The sequence below is a fragment of the Homalodisca vitripennis genome, chromosome 5 (genome assembly GCF_021130785.1).
Source record: "Homalodisca vitripennis isolate AUS2020 chromosome 5, UT_GWSS_2.1, whole genome shotgun sequence".
NCBI classification, from domain to species: Eukaryota; Metazoa; Arthropoda; class Insecta; order Hemiptera; family Cicadellidae; genus Homalodisca; species Homalodisca vitripennis.
In genome coordinates this window covers 131,325,452-131,344,081 of record NC_060211.1, presented here as the reverse complement: position 1 = coordinate 131,344,081, position 18,630 = coordinate 131,325,452, and the positions used below count along the sequence as shown (strand labels likewise).

Here is an 18,630-nt window from a genome sequence, read left to right as displayed (position 1 = left end):
CAATAAATGTGAACGTTTAAATTATATAAAATTCTAAATAACACAACAAAATGATTTGTTCTAAAGTATACTTAAATAATTCAAATGATTCATACATCATAGTTTTACGGAAATGTGTACCAACATCTTCTCGACAGTTTATGTTCAGGATATTCACAAACAACAAGGAAAAAATTATAATAAGGTTAATACAATTGAATAAGTAAAACAGTTTGCAAACAAAGGCCTTTCGATATTTTAATATGTCTCAGTAAGATCACTTCTTGCTAGTTTATACCTGCCAGTAGAACATTTCTGGGTCGGACATCACTAATCATAGAAATCGGGGTGGAAAAGAATGGTCGCTAAGTTTGGTTATTCGTGGAGGTTTACTGTTGGAGTGGGTGAGGCTCCCTTAATTCTAAAGGAATTTTCAATCCTAAATAATTAATTACAAGGAGTAATCAAGTTTCCTGCCTGCTTTCTGTACAGAGGCTAGAACAGAGCTTCCTTTCCATACTTCAAAGACGACAGGAATGACATAGTCCCCGCTATCCCTGGGATCTTGGCAGAAGGTGATTCCCACCACTAAATTTATCCTGAATATCCTGCCTCTCTAGAAGTCAAGCAAAGGTTCTTTCATCTGTATATTGTTGGTTTTAACTTAGGAATTCGTAATAAACTATTTAAATCAGACCACTTGCCCCAGCAGTTGTTTTCAAAGAGATCTCAGTGCAGCATTATTTTTGGAATTTATTTAATACCCATAAAACTTATACACATACCAATACTTTAATTTAAATTTCAATATCTACATAATCAATCATTATAATATGCTATACTAATACATTGACATTTTACCATAGCATTTATTAACAACACTAAACTGAATATTCTGCATTCTTGTAGTTTAACCACAAATGTATAGTATGAACAGTTAAAACCTTCAGCAAACACTCATCCCTTAGATTTTTATACTTCTAAAAAATAAACACTTTACCTGTTTTATGTTACGTGTGAACTTTGTGTTACATATATGATTATATTTATCCGCTAATATACCAAACTAATTTTTTCAGAATCTGTTTTTATGCTACCTTACAATCTATTGTTTTTTCACAACCCGAGGTTAAATTGGATTCTGAAATTATTAAACAGCTATTACAATTAGAAATAACATTTTTGACTGTTAGAATTTTAATATTTAATACAACGTATATTGAATAATCATAATTTTTTTACTCAAACCACTCCTTACCTATCACTTCAACTAATATATTAGCTGTCAATGAAACCTTGCAAATAAAGTAAAAACCTCTTAAAATTTAAAGCGTATAACTTATTACTGCAGTGAATAATAAATCTTATTGAATAATACAGTATTGCTAACGCTTGTGAGCGAAAGTTGTCTCGCTTGAAATATATTCATGACATGAGCTGTTGAAACATTCCTTGCAAAAAGTAGTCCAATTCACAAGTCAATATGCGAGTATTATTTTTTACAACAAAAAACACACGAACACCAAACAAAGTGAGAGAGGACAAGTGTATTGCATTTTCCAATAAGCTTGACCTATGTAACAAGCCATAGATACCCTTATTTATACCAGCCTACTTAAGATGAAATAAATCAATTTACCAACGATGGTCACTAGTTCATAAAAAAATTTCTTAATCATTAGCTTATTACGGAAACAAAAATCACTACATTTTACTAATACTGTCGGAAACCTTTGTTTGAAACAATATTTACTTTTCTCATACACTTTTAGGATAATATTCATTAAAATTGCCTTAAAGTTTGTGACACAACTTTCATTTATACTAATTGTCCTTTGCAATCGGAATTGCATAACCTTTCATAAAAATTAGTACAACATAACTGAGATGTTAATCGAGGTATTAATTTTCAAGATCACCGTACTTTTACAAAATTTGGCTATAAACAGAAGTATATTACCAATAATAAAATAACTGTAGTGCTAACATTATTGGAGTTTGGACTTAATAAATATCTCATTAGTAAAATATTTATTGGAAGTAAATAAATATTAAATAAACTAATGTATTGTAATTAATGCAATTAAATAGAAATACATTATAAGGATTTCACTATTTCAATATAAAAATATACTTACGTATTCTTTTCCTAGCTTCTATATATGCTTGATTGACTGCATCATATGTTATGCACGTTTGTCCGCCGCCATATCCTCTGCAACAAACATAACATACAATCAGTATATAATATTTCAATTTTTTATTAGTCATTTACAACAGAAATATTTATATAAATGTAAGTATTATAACACTTATTTCTTTTAGATATTGATCTCCATATAGGAGATAGTTGGTATAGTCAGATCTGTGTCTTGTTACAATCCATATGTATTGCATTATGAGAATGAGGCGTAACTAGCATTTCAGTAAATACTTCAAGAGACTAACTGGCATATCTAAAATTAAGCCAGTATGTTTCACCATAATATTCCATTGAGTTATACCAAGAGACATAGAGGCCTAAGTTAAGGTAAGTTACTTTGTGTCTTATGTTCACTTTTTTCCTGATTAAAACCACACTGACGTATCTGCATCTTTGCAACTATACAGCCATGAAAATTAAAGTTATTGCAGATTCATTTTTCGAGCCTTGTACCTCATATTAATTTTGATTATGGTGTTTACACTCAGATTTTAAAAAATCGATCAATATTTACACCAATAATTGAGTATCAATAAAATGCTTGATATGTTCCTTGAAGAACATGAAGGAAAAGGGATGCCAACCAGTTATTTTGATATTTAAAAAACTAAATCTTCACGTTCATCAAGTAAAAAAGGATCAAGGTAGGGTCTGTGAAGTTCATAGAACCGGAGAAGCATGTCTATTTCAGGTTCACGTCCTGAGGTATGTGACTGCATACTCGATTTTCCACGGTTTTCTATGGTCTTTCAGTTTGACTAAATTCCTTCACACCAGTGACGTTTTCGGAATAGATTCCCCGTCAGGGATTCCCCTTCTCATTTAACAGAAAAAAAAAATTATTAAAGTTTCTGACAAAGACATATTTTAACTGATAACTTAAACAATTCACAATACTTCTTGTATTTTAAGTTTGAGGACCTCTAACAAACACAAATATTCTAATAATGCAATGATTACTTCTACTTCCACTTCTTACATCTACAAACCTTGAGATACGAGTAGGTGAGATAGGTTGAACGACACAGCAGGACACGACGTAGGGGGCCGTTATGCTTGTAATCGTGGTTTAGACTCGGAAATTAATTGTTCGACCATTGCCCCATTTCGTGTCACTGTGAAGTTTTATAGCATATCGTGTAAAATGTGCAGGAAAAAACAATTGCTTATTCTGTTTACTATAGATTGGTGCGTTGGGATCTAGAAAACTTTAGTAGACTTTCTCGAACCAGATATAGAAGTTTTTCTGAGGTGATACGTTTTTCCGGAGCACTGATTTGTAATATTCTTATCTATAGGGTTAGAGAAAGTAAATAATAATGATGTTAATATTAGGTAAACAATATGATGTGAATGTATCTGCTGCTTAGTATAAGCTGATAGTAGGAAAACAATACCTGATAATAACTACAAAAACATATTAAATTGACTTAAATCTTATCCATTAAACCCTCTATCACAGTTTTATTTCAGATTATATGATTTTCTCTATTACGTAATCTATATGGCAATGTTACAATTGCCGTACCCGACAGCTACGGTACAGGATTATGATTTGTGCAGTCACTCTCTAGACGTGAAAAAGTTAAAAAAACTCCAATAGATGTCACAATAAACATTATATCTCAGTACAAGCCTACAACACTTTCGCATCTCAAGTTACTTCCTGGACTGCATCACGGACTACAGATATCTGTCCTCCCATCACCTCCTTCACAGCACCTTCTCCTCCTCCGTCAGGATCGTGACATCTCTCAACGAAGCCGGTCAGACTGGTCCACCACCACATTCACTGTCTCTCTTCACCCCCACAGTAGGTCTGCTGCTGTGCTTGCCGTTGGTCTTGAAGCAATCTTGCCTCTCTTTTCAAAGTGTACCATTACATAATATTGTAAACACAACATTATAACTATTTAAGATCACCCTAGACAACCTCCAATAGTATGCATACTTAATTTCCACTTATATTTAAGGCCATATTCTAATTTATTATGGAATAATAATACACGACTATTGCCCATGAGCAACGTAATACAATCATTATGCAAGTTTTGTTTCAGCTGAAAAATGATATATAAATTTAAATGCTCCTAACAATAATTGTCACTTAGAAGTTTATCGAAAATGGCAATAAACTAATTATTTAATTAAAATCCAACATTCACTCTGATCATTTTCTTACTTTTGATACATCAAATTTATTTTAAAATTGTACATTTAATATTGATTTCTAAAATTTTTAAACGTATTTTTAGAAACGTTGTTATTGAAACCTTTTTAATTTTATACAATTTACATATTATTAAACTAATATTAGTTGTATGCCTATATTTAAGTATTTCTCTTTTTTAAAGATATTGAGCTTTCAAACAACTTCATTCTTTTAGAGTTCGATCACTCAAATTAATGTATATGTTAAAACAGATATTCATAAAACAGAAAATTTTGCTATATTTGTTGCAAAATAGCATGACGATTTGTGTAATTATAGCACAACGACATGCGGACTAACACAATTCCAATCGATCTGATGATGATATTTCACTTACGCTTAGCATAAGATTACTGAACTCTTAGCCTGAAACTATAGTGATTATTTCAGATTAGCTAACTTAAATCACGTTAGTATCTCTACTTCATCACGTTCATCGCAAACCCACCACGGAATAAATCAAACTTTCATTTTGTACTATACAAATTAATTTTTACTATATGTAAAACTTAATTACACTCAGTACACACAACCACCATAAGCAGCGAGTTGCGTACCGTTATATTAATGTTGACCTCTCCTACGTTTGAAAAAACATAATTGGTAACTAAACACCATTTAGTCAGCCGAACGCACGTTATCTGATAACTAAGTTGTCGGAGACTTGACCTCACCTCATTTTTTGTGTGGACACCAGACGGTCTTGGCCCTAGTTCATATTCAGACTCATAAACGTGTTTTGTGTGTGAAATATTTACACGATACCATTAGGCCTAATATAAGACTGCTAGCTTTTTAACGAAATCGCTTTTTATGTTATTAGCAAATAAAGTCAATGGTAGGACTGAGCTAACAATATTCATTTAGTCATATTCTCAATATTCCATTGTAATTATTTACACTGTGAATGTAGACTAATACGGTTATAGGCTCCATGATAATATATTTAAAATATTTAAAAGATGTTTCTTGGATTTCAAGCGAGGAAAATTCTTGATAAACTGTATAAACATACCACATACCAAAATTTTAAATCTTAGGCTTGCAAGAACCGGTACGATAACACTAACATATAAATTTCCCGGTTCACATTGCATCTAACATTGCTTATACGATAATAAAGGCACCGTATACTTAGATCGAAATATTTCAAGAATGTAAATGTGTAAGCAATATCTCGACAAAGCTGTGATCTGAAAAACTTAGATGTTAGTTCAAAAGTGTTCGTACTTTCATTTTTTTTAAATAAACTGACTCAAAACATTCAGTTTTCTCAGGTTTTGGAAGTTAAATAATTTAAGTTTCCCTTGTGTGTACATCGTGAGGCAAACCCCCATAACCTCCAAATATAAGCAACCAAACAGAACTCAACTTTATTAATAACAATCACTTTTTAATCTAATTAGCTGAACATTAGCAAAACCTATCACACAAATAAAATATTTTCAATTCTACCTCTCTGTCTATCTGTAGGATACCTCTATTTCAAACTTACCTATGGATTTCAAATTTTTCAGGATGCTTAATTTTTGTATAAGCAGCATCGATTTCTAGGATGGTGCCATGTCATTCATTTTATTTGGCTGAGCGTTAGCGAATATTGTTAAATTGGCATACGGGAAGAAAATTGTAGTGTAAATGAAATCAAACTGAGTACAATCATAAATTATATTTTAAAATGTCGCCTAATGAATTAAGCTATAGACTTGAAAGTGTGCACCAATGCTTGTTCGCGACACGTGGCATACTCCTATCACATTTTATCATAGACTATAATTGTTTATAATAAACCATGTTCCATCTACCTTTACTAATATATGATTTAAATAACTAAGTATGCGTGAATGATGGTAAATTTAAAAAGAACTGATGAAGCCGTGTGTTCTTACAGGTGATTTTTCAGGTTCTGATAGAGTTTGTTGAGTTTTTTTTTAAAATGTGAGGTGTTTTATTAATTTAAATTTAATTAAATAAAAAATAAATCGAATATAAGTAACATTGGGAATATCACAGTCATCATGAAATGCGAGGAACTTACGTCCATCGACTTGGAATTAAAAAATAAATGGAAAAATGCATTTATTAAAGAGGCAGAATTATTTTTTTTAATGCATTGGATGGTTCAAATGCTCTCGTGCTAAATCAAAAACCTCAATGACCTCCATAGTCATCCCAATTCTTCCTACTATTCCTTATTTACAATAACTTAGACATATGAAGTAATTAATACTAATACAGTATTAGACATTCATGGTTACGCTCCGTCGGTCTATGAATTATAGCACTATGAGTAATTCTCCCTCACTATGAGTCTGAGTTTTTTGTTTTCCTAAATCACATGCCTCCTAAAAGGGACGGTAATGTCGTAATAGTGATTTAAATTGTTTTATTCATTAGCGTGTATTTTATTTTCTCAAACCTCTATTTTAGTTTCATTAGGATTTTTTTCTTATACAGTAAAAAGGTGTGAAGTTTCTGTTTCGTATAGTTAAAGATTAAATGATCCATATCTTTAGGGAGTTATAAGACATTTATGGAAATTATAGATAGGGTAAGATTCACTTCTTAAAATCTTTTCTTGAGGATTTCGTGTGGTTCTTGAAATGATATTGAAATTAAAGTTAAAAGATATTTTTAAAGGTTAAAAGAAGTTTTTAATTTACATTTCATATTTATTGGCTAAGCGCTAGCAAAGCTAGACTTAAGAGACTGGAAAAATGGTGGTTATCTCTGTCTATCAGCATGATATCTTGAAAACGAACTTACCTATAGATTTTATATTTGGCCTGCATCTTTAGTTCTCAATAGGCAACACTGAATTCCAAAATAGTGGAAGATACTCTATAGGATTTGGCTGAGCGAAAGCAAATATTTTTAAATTGGTCTTATGAGTAACATTGATGGCAAAGATAAAATAAATAAATTTTCAGGATAAATAAATTTGTAAACAAACTGTGTAGAATCATATGCGGTTTTAAATGTTACATTTTTATTCCTAGAGTAAAAGTTAAGGATAATAGAGTGGAAATTCAAGATTAAAATTTAGTGATAAGGCTTGATTTAAGCGCACTCACGCGTTATAATATACTTCTTAGCTTACCGAAACCTTTTATTATTTAAGTATTACTATTAAACTTAGTGAACAAAATTGTAAATGTATTATGTGTCAATATATCTTGAGAAAGAATTCATCTGTAATTTTATTTTAGTTTTAACATGAGATTTGGCATAGATAAGAATAAGTTCTACGATGATAAGTGACCAACCATGGAATTTAGCCGAGCATCACCACGATAGCCTGAGATAATCCCTTTTTGTCTTCCAGAAGGTATAATCATTACTTTTATGTATGATTGTCTGTCTGTTTATCTGTTTTAGGACATCTTCAGAATGCAATGAACTATAGGTTTGAAATTATGCATGTAATCTCAGGGAAGCTGATAAGGGATACGTGGTGTTGAGTACACTTACCTTTGGGATTGAATGCAGGATTAATGTGTTCAATAACTGGCAGTTTTTACGGCCATCCTGATTTATCACCCTTAAGCCACAACACATTTACGCCATTATTATTTGTACCCATAACACAGGTGACCTTTATTTTTTGAACATGCTTAGAAAATGTTTTTTTTATATAATTTCAAAATTTCTAAAAGCTTTTTTATTGTCTGTATACATTTACTAGAAACTAAGTGGTTGTGTACTTGTATTTATGTTATTTATTGTAATAACACTTCTCGTTTCTTAAAGAATAATCCGGACAACATCAGGTACTACTCCTAGTGAACCTCATATAACACCTCCTCTGTCCTGATACATATTCCCGCTGCACTGTGGATACTAAGTACCGTCAATGATCTCCAACTGCAATGTTCACTGATGCACGTCGCTTACTGCAGTTGCAGTTAGTACAATAGCGGCAGTGAGCTCGACCGTCCGTGGTCAACGACGGGAAAGTCCTGTCGCCATTCTCGTGACCGGCGACTACCAGGACATTCTCTGGAGGTTGAATGGCAAATGGTAAAAGTTACATCTAACATTAAGGAGATTCCTGATCCTTTAAACCTTATTCTTGTCACGCCTCTGGAAGGATGACTTGTGAGCACATTTGTCGGTATAAAACGTTTCCTGCTTCTCCGGGAGATAAACCTATGAAATCGAGAGAGAACGACAATAATCTGTTTCGTCAGCAAAATTATGTAAGGTTATTATGCATCCCAGGGAGACACCACACAGTCTACGACTCTAAAGAATCATGCTCATTGTCTCAAGGTTAAACTCTATTTCATGTTTGGTCCGTAAAAAAACAATTTCCTGGTTAATATTTCCTTTTCTACATCAACATTTCACAGTTACTACATAATTTACTAGGCAAATAATTCAGAAAATACGGCTTGCTTTCACGTCACGGAGTCACTGGGTCATACTTCCGCGTTATATGCAAATAGCTTTTTATAGTAACCATAAAAATGACCTGTTCTTTAAATTGGTTTATGATGACTCTCCCTTCTCCCAGACGTGTCATAACTTCCTTCGCACAGAGCATGAGGTCAGGAACTCTAAATAGAGATCTTCTTACATCAATAAGTCTTTTTATATACTTCCTTACATAATAAAATACGTACTTATGAACGTTATAAATATGTCGTCATAATTCCCTCAAACAAACTTGATATAGTGGTTAAATTTAATCATACATTGGTTAAATTATTTATTACTAGGTAGATTAAAAGAACAGGAGGTACACAATTCAATCTATTTATGTGTCTCTGTTTTATTTTTTACTACTGATTCTTTTCCAAAATTACAGCACCGATTTTGATGAATATTTTAAAATAAAAAAGAACTACTTTCTCGGTGGTTTAACTCCAGTGTTAACTCAGAGTGACACCCCTATATGAGAAAACGTGTATTCTCTCACCAACGATCCGATTAATAAAAAGCAAAATAATCAAAATTCGAGTGGATTCTAGTAACTAATAATCTTAAAGCAAATGTTGGTCTTATTTTCTTTTTCATATAAGATACACGATATTTCTTTTACTGTACACGGAAAAATCTAAATTGTTCTATAGTCGTAGAGTATTCATTTTTCAAGAAACCAACAATTGGACACTATAGTGTAATCATAAGATGTCTTATTTTTTTTGTGACAAATTTGTTTCAGGTCTGAATTGACTCAAACATTTCTGTACACTATAGTGTACAATAGATTTGAGGAGTAACGGGTTTCTTCAGAATGTAGTTAACTAAATTATATTTGCTTCTGAGTTGGTTTATCAGCACAATTTTCTTTCAAAATTAAACACAAATCTTTTGCCATTTTACCCTCAATCATTTCCACTGTTTAGAGAGAACAGATTATTAATTGTGTAGTTTTTAATTTTTTTTTTTGTTTTTTTTTGTATCTCTGAGCGATGAAAAATGTCCGAAGAAATCCTGTTTCACTCATTATGAAATATTTCTTATGTTCTACTTAGGAACTACCTACTCCAAGAAACTCTGGTCTGTTAAATGCTCACAATATGTTCTCTGTCCTAACTTCCTAAACTATATTTTTAATTTCTATGGGCAAGTAACGACATCGTTCCAACCGTCGGGAGGTTATATCACGAATAATTATTAGTTAGTTAATAAAAATGTGAATTTCCTGTGAAAAAGTATTAAAATAACTAAATTGCTCGAATATTATTTAGCTTCATTTGGCAAGCCGCTGACAATTATATGGACAGGGAACTAAAATACTAAATGAATTCATGCACTATTTATCATTTACTAATTCCAGCTACAGAAAACTTAAAAATCCTATCCGAATAGGGAAATATTTTTAAAACATTTATTGGTTTGAGTAATAGAGCGTAAGATTTTAATAAGTTTTTTAGACAAAATTAAAGAAATATAAAATGTCAATATGTTTACCTATAAGACATTCACCTTCCATCCCTGAATATCTAATCAATATTCGATTAATTGACAGTTTTAACTAATTTATAGAATGAGCGTCTCCTAAAGTTTCAGATACACACTGTGGCTAAACTTTGCTAACACATCAAAAATGTAAATGTTGATTTTATATCCAGTTCACGTTGCTCTTATTGCAGCACCTGGAATATGACGCCGTCACAGTCTTGGTACCTGGAATCTGGAGTCATTTTCGCCTGAAGATACCCAAACAAATAGTCAGATTCCAAGCACTGCACTAAGAGGAAGGTGAACTGTAGTTACAACGACAATTTGAGATATCTCATCGTCGTTGTAGAGAGCCATCTTTAATGAATCATCTTGGGTCGAAATCCCTGAAGAGATATGCAATCTCTTTTTTAAACATTATTTGTCTGTAAAAAAGCTATCAGTATTGTCTCGTCCATTATTTTCATACACAACTTTAAAAAAACTAACTTGTAACAGCAGAATAGTGACAGCATTTACTGAACATTATGTATATCGTATTCTCTGAAACGAATATACAAAGGACGATAACAATATTCTCTTCTAAATAATGTATACAGAACAAACTAAGTAGGAATATCAATCAATTGACTCACAGCGTCCCTCTGAGTAGGTTTGTGCTGTACTCATACAGTGACGACCTGTCCCTCCCCAGGAGCAGCGCGCACTCCCCACCGTTCGTGTCCAGGGGAGTGTATTGGATGGGTTGTCCGCAGCGGACCAGCAGCGACAATAGACAGCCCCATACGAGGCCCCTGAAACAAGAGATGCCATCAGTTATTTTCATCTTAGAAAAATCCTTGTGAAATAGGTATTTCCATAAGTAGTATTTAGGTAGGGAGTTCCATCAAAATAACAGTTTTAAAATTGGAAACGTAACACGCAAATAGCTCAGGATGTTTAAGAATTTCGTAAGTTACCACTACAAGTTTTCTTATATATTTATTTAATTACCAATATAAACATTTTATGCACGAATAGACAACATATTTTATGATGTGAAACTTGCAGTTTATGGTTGATTAGAGATTAAATAGATATTACATTTTACACAAATTGAATTGTTTAAGAAATTAAAATATATGGTAAAATAGGTCTAAAAAGTTTGATACAAATAACTCTTTGTATGTGTGTGTGTATATATATATATATATATATATAATTTCAATAAACATTGAATCACAAAAAGTACTTGCTCCGCCGGGAGTCGAACCCGGATCTCTCACTTGGCGAGTGAATGTGCTACCATTACACCACAGAGCGCTTACTTTTTCCGATTCAAGTTATTTTGTATTTGGCCGTATCTGTCACATATGCGTTTTAAATAAGCAAACTAACATATGATCGGAAGACCAAATACCTGTCAAACGACTTTTATTTACATTAAATTGTATAAATGGCAATAGCCTTATTTAATTTAGCACATTCACCCGGCAAGTAAGAGATCCGGGTTCGACTCCTGGCGGAGCAAGTACTTTTTGTGATTCAATGTTTATTGAAATTAAATAAGGCTATTGCCATTTATACAATTTATATATATATATATATATATATATATATATATATATATATATATATATACTTTCACTCATATCTAGTTAAACATATTTGAGTGGTTTAACAAGTTAATACTGTCATTAGACTAATCCAATTTTTCAAGTCTAGTTATTTTATTTATACTGCTAAAAAGGTTATTTGGTAGGTATATCTTAAATTTCACTAAAGCTAGATAGTGTAATAAGAATCATCAGGTTCAGATTAGATTAAGTATTAAATAAGTATTTGCTCCATTATTATCATAATAAACTATATAAAGCGTTGAGTCTAAGCTTAGATATTTTCAAGGCTGAAGGTCCAGTATAACGACAAACGAAGATATTGGGAGGGAGCAAAGCCGTATATTCTCCAAAAAGAGGAATATTATATTTACTGCGCCATAAAACGTTTGGAAGCTCACACTGAAGGCTATAAAATATATAAGCAAATCGAATTTTACCAGGAAGAAGCAGGATTATTCCATTTGCTAAACATAAAATAAATCTGGTATTACGATTCTCATATTTTTCATATTCTTTAGATTTTTTTGTTGATTTCCTGGACCATAAGTCATATGTTACTATGAAATTACTATAGTATAATTTAGCTTATGAAAACTTGTTAGTAAGTTAATATATTATGTTTTTAGTTTTAACTGCTATCGTATACAAATATAGGATGGTTATATCACATCGGAATTATTGGAAAGCAATTTTCAACCTGTTGTGGAAATTAAATACTTTTGGAATAATAGGAATAATTTACTAGGAATAAAATCTTAAAAATGTACTTTCATAAAATTTAAATATTGCTTGTATTTAACACCTTGCTTATATTAAAGACGATAGTTATATCACGCTTGAGATACAAGACATCAACTTATTTTCTTTTCATGACATAAAACACTGTAAATAATCATTCTCTTTCTCATTACTAAGTTTCTTGAAACGTTTTGAAAGCGATATTCCTCTATGTGTTTATAACACTAAATAAACTTAATAAAATTTACAGTGGAAATATTGTTTTTTGTATAATGAATTTTTATATAAGAAACTATGTTGGCGTTACATGTTTTCATTCATGACTAGTTACGTCTTATTTATTTCTATATCCATAACTTTTTACTCGTGTGTTGTTGTTTTTAGAAAGACAATGTAATACTCACTACTTAACAGTTCCAATGAACAACCACTGAAGCCTAAGGCTCTAAAATCACGAACAAAGGCTTACAGTTGAGTCATTGCTAACCACCGCTAGGAGTCGTGAGTAGCCTCTCATTAGGATACGAGTAGCTAGACCTTCCCTCTAATGGTGTATCCAAGACTATCAGGTGTTAAGGTTGATACCATCATCTCTGCAAATTCTCCAAATTGCCATAATACGCTGCATTGTGAAATCTATTTCCTGGGTGATTCTTTACAGAACACTGTAATTCAAAGTCCTTGTACAACCGACAGCTCCTTCGTAAAATGGTGTCGTCGTCTGTATGTGTAATAACTCTTGATAGAAAGTCTTGATACATTGCACTAGGTTCATCCTTGTCCAAGCAAGAGCTCCATTGATTTGGGGTCAAAAGTTCAAAGAGCAGCAAAGTTGTTCTTGAGAGGATAGTATTTAGATATTCTATGCTAAGTTGGTTATCATATATGGATATATTTAAAATATATGTACGTATGAATGGGGTCAAAAGGTGAAATAGCGTCAAGATTTCCATTACATTTCAGTCAGTTCAGCAAAGACTTTTATTACATTCTGTCGAATCCATAATACATTGTAGCGTTTTATTAGTTTCTTAATTCCGCGACATTGAAACCCATATTTTGTAATCGTAGATTTTATAAACTTGATTCTCAAAAAGTCAAGTTAGTACTAAAATAAAGTTATGGCTACGTAAAATATACTTGTCCTACGAGTGCCCTTTCTAGGCTACAGTAAACATTTAAATAATCATTAAAAATAAGGTAAAGCAATAACTTAATTTCATAATGCAATTGCACCACCTCAGTTACTAGGGTTATAAAGTCAGAAAATAATGTTTAATACATGTTGGGTTTGATTTTTATTATATATACTGCTGTCTAATCCAATAAATCAACCAAAAACAAGATTAAAGTATATTACCATGTTATTCCTGTTTTGTTTTTATAAGAGAGGTAGTAACATTAGTTATTTTGTAACTGAATGTTTTATGTGGTTTTCTAAGATATGAAAAATAAGTGATAAGCAATGCGATTGAAGAACTTCGTGAATGAGATACAACCATTCAGGAATAAATAATTTGGCCCCTGCCACTGCCACCAAACGCTAACCACTTTCACTCAATGTGAGCGACACTCACGTCTAGTCCTCATTCCTAAATTCTTAATACATATGTTCTCTCTTCAACATATGGAGGACATATAATTAGCACTTTTTCCATTTCATCCAAAACTACCGAAGGTACTCGGCGAGCATCCTTCCATTTGAACCTCAACATCCTACAACACAGTTCTGAGATTTGAGAAATCTGCACATCTACTGATATACCTAACAAACTGGCTAACGAAAAAGACAAATTTTAAGCAATCAAATATGAATTCAGAAGTAACAGCCTACAGCAACTTCGTTTTACTAATCATTTCTGCAAACTGTCAAGAATTTGATTAAATCTGTAAAAATCATTAAAACATCAGAATCACTTTCAGATACTAAAATATTAACTTGGTCGTTAAAGGCATCGCTCATTATTTCGAACATTCGACAGTTAACGGCGTGCATCATTCCGAGCATAACAATGAATGTCAAGGATAGAAAAACGATTTGTCAGAACGATGTCGTTGTCACCGTGACAAATATGCCGGTTTACTCTTCCTGGGACCTTCAAACCACGTTTAATCACGAAAGGTGACTTGCAGAATCAGGGAGTCACGCCGCAGGCATCCAGGATCTTTATCACATCAACAATGTCCTTGGTCACGGTTCACATCTTATCAGTTCCATTATCAATCAGGGCAACTTTCTCGCCTGGGCGCGGGTGTGGGGCGTGGGCGGCACGTGAGTGATCTGGGCCTAACTAATGAATTATGATCCCCTCACGGCAGTTCAACAACGGCCAAAGTGATAAACATTCGGTATCCTGGTACAAATCGACATCAAACATTTCCTTTCTAGGCTCTGAGGTGAAGGTGTTGTCAGATTCAGAGAACGTGCGCAAATTATTCTGTGCTGCCTCGTCTATTATAAGCATTTTATTTAGCATAGTAGTATTATACATGCTTTCGTGGATCAAATTTAAATGTATTTATTGTAATAGAGCACATATTAAATGGAATACCCATTAAAGGAATGTGGGACTGGTTATTAACTTAGAGATAATATACTGTTACATTCGTTTTAGCCGCAGACTGTATTAATGCCAGTTTAATCATTACACTGTTGCTTATTTAATTCCAGAACGTTTGTGTACAATTTTGATTTTATGGTTAGTCAAATTACTAAAGTTGATGAGGTTTATGTACAAATCTTGGGACAATCTTTTTAATGTGTGGCATTAAAATATGTATCTGACAGTGGAATGAGCTTTGAAACACCAAACAGTTGGGAGGGGACAGAATACGAACACAGCCGGTCAGTAATAGTAATATACTTTTCAAATCATGTAGATCAAATTTCAAAAAATGAATAAAAGCAACAGGTCAGAAACATTTGATCGTGGTCTTAAAATAAATAAGAAACACAACTTAAGTTTTCCAGTTCATATTGCGATAAAACATTGCTCGCATAGTTAAAGTCTCAACATATTTAAGCCTGAGCCAATTCTAGTTATATGGTAATAATAACGAAAGGGCCAATAATATACCCTAGAGCTTATTCTTAGCAACCAGCGTAAGCAACAATTATCATCAAGGGTCTTTGTCACAAGTTGCCAACTTTTTAACAATTAAACACTTGCCTTCTTTATTTTGTCATTTTTTATAGTCACTTATATGTCTGTATAGGGGTGGTTACTCTTATATTGCCTTGCATAATAGTAGAGACACTTTATTAGTATTTTTGTTTTGTCGAAATATATTAAATTTTAGTTTTGTTCCTTTGGTATTTCTATTGTCCATACCCTGAGTTGATTTATATTAGGTTTGCCTAATATATTCACCAACTGGTGTAGATACCACGCGTTGCGTTAGCCAAAGTATGAAGAATAGAATCACGTTTACCCCAGGCATTGATCATAGTAGCGCCCCTATGAAGCATGATTGTAGAAGCACTTTATCCAATGTACAGAGTATATGTATGGACTAGCAGTATTCAATCAAATCAAATAGTTAAATAATTACTCCTATTAATAGCTTAATTTTCATCATTACTAGCTCATATTGTCATTAATATGGGATTGAAGCTGTACTGATTGTAACCTCTGGGCATAATCTTCCGATGGCAAAAAGAGGATTTACTTAAGTACCATTTACGAACCCAAATTACACAGCTCTTCATATTTAAACTGCTCATTGTAAAACCTTGCTTTAATCTTATACTAGTATTGGTCTCCTTGATCACAAAATTTGTAAAAGATTATAAAAGTTGATTTTTTTTAAATAACTTTGAGCAAATAATGAGATATATACTCTAGATTTGCTTTTGGTAACGTTTACTAATCCAGCAATTGGTAAATAAAGACAAAGTAGGGACCGAGGAGTGTATGTTAGAATGGCAATACTAATTTTAAAATTTTAAGACGAATTGTCACAAGACCACTTAGCTGTCTGGAACATTTTTTCTCATAGGAAATTGAAACTCTTGTGAGAGGATCAAATTTCATTTATTATGATTGAACACAGTACAAGCGGTCAATCTTGTTTGTTAGAGCAATGCATGACATGGATCATTTAACCCACGCGCGATTCCATTTTTTCTGTACACAAAATTAAATTACGTCTAAGGGTACCCGTCATGTACACTGGCTGTGTGATAGTCTAATTACTAATTTAATTGAGCTTAAACTGCCTTTCAACAACAAATAAGGTCGACTGAACAGTTTTATATCAAATCAGAAATTACTACAAAGATAAAAATCATCTTCCACTCATAGGATCGGGACTTTTTGCTTCATATGCAGACGTAATCTGAGAAACAGTGCATATGAATGGGTGTCCAGACTAGGACAGCACACAATACTCGTGAGAGTCTAGCGTACATACGTAATAATTACATAATTAGAGTTACATTGCACTGCGCACCTAGTAGGCTATTCGTAAGGTGTACGGAAGGCAATCAGAGAATGAAAATGTTGATTCTTAATCTTTATTTTGGCATGTTTCGTACGCCACTATTTCCATACACATAAACTGGACCATACAGATTATTTCTAGTGGCATTCTACTGGTCTTGCAACGGTAATTATAGATTTGTTACAGACCTTAAAATATATCTACTTGCCCCAGAGTGACTTAATGTTGTTGAAAATTGTGTACCTTCTCTCACCTATATTTATTTTTTACACTTTTGGTAACGGTTTTAGATTTTGCCATCTTCCTCTGTAAGCAGCCGACTTTGAGACACCTGGCATTAACATTCCTTTTGCGGCGTTGATGATACACATCCTAGCCGATGATATTCAAGGAATTATTTTGAATTTCCCTCATTTTGTAGGATTAAGATGAGTTTTTATTGAGAGCCAAAAGCTGTTGAACCTATATTTACAAACCCATAACAGTTTGGATCCTGTGTTTAACTGTATCTCTAAATGTATTTTCTCGCTAGGTAAATTCAACTGACTACGATTTTGAACGATTAGTTGGATATTAATATTAGGTATATATTCTATGATATTAATTACACCTTACACAGAAATGATTAAACCTATCTACTAAATTCTATCAAACATTCATCTTGTGTCAAAAGTAACAACAACCCCCCACTTATTTCGCAAACCAATTTGGATAGCTATAACCAACTTCTCCACTTTTAATTCATTACTGACGACTACAAGCCAACTTCCATTTTGAACTTTATCTTATTTTAGACAAGGATAGTATACTCTATAGTAATATGAAACCTGAGTTTGGCTCATGTTCACATTCCTCTTAGTGCACGTCTGGAATCTAACACTCTCACAGACTTGACTCCTGGTATCTGGAGCAATATTCTGAAGGGTCCAAATATTCGGTGAGGAAGAAGTTCAAAATGAACCCTTTACGTCGCTTTAACATCAGAGACAGCTAGCTTACAACTGTAGTGTAATATAGACACTGCGATGTTTTAGATACGATCTCTAAACACGGTGAAGCAACTGAGTGTTTTATGCATTACGTAGCTAGTAGTGTGGGAAGGGTTGATCAATATGACAGTTCTAGACGCTGCATTAAGAGGAAGGTAAACTAGAGCTAATCTGAATATCTAAATTGAAGTATCCCTTCCCACCAAACCTACGTTATTTGCAGTAATAGTTTGACCATTATTTATTGAACTTATCTAGACCAATTGATGTTTAATTATTGTTCCGTTGAGTTACTTTAAGAAGATTCAGTTAGTAACAGATTTATTTTCAGTTGTTTAAGTAATTTTTCCACTGTTTCTTTTTCTTTAGAGTGGTTATATTTAATGGAAGAGAATATACAATTTTTACTAAATAACTCAACCAAAAATCGATCTCACCACTTCGCCTGGTAAAAGAAGACCTTTACTTTACTTTAATGTTGCACTTTAATAAACAAAATCTTTAAATTTGGATATTAACACATCGACTGCTCAGCTGCTCTAAAGTCTGTACATAACT

General features: G+C 32.7%; 1 protein-coding gene across 1 annotated transcript in view; it reads right to left on the bottom strand.

The window, feature by feature from the left end:
- LOC124362901 (peroxidase) overlaps window positions 1-18,630 on the bottom strand; it is a 113,019-nt gene that overhangs the window by 56,714 nt on the left and 37,675 nt on the right. The window contains exons 2-3 of the mRNA XM_046817776.1: window positions 10,940-11,098; window positions 2,118-2,194 (exon numbers count right to left, since the gene is read on the bottom strand). Coding sequence (XP_046673732.1) covers window positions 2,118-2,194; window positions 10,940-11,098 — 236 coding nt within the window. The remainder of the gene's footprint in view (window positions 1-2,117; window positions 2,195-10,939; window positions 11,099-18,630) is intronic.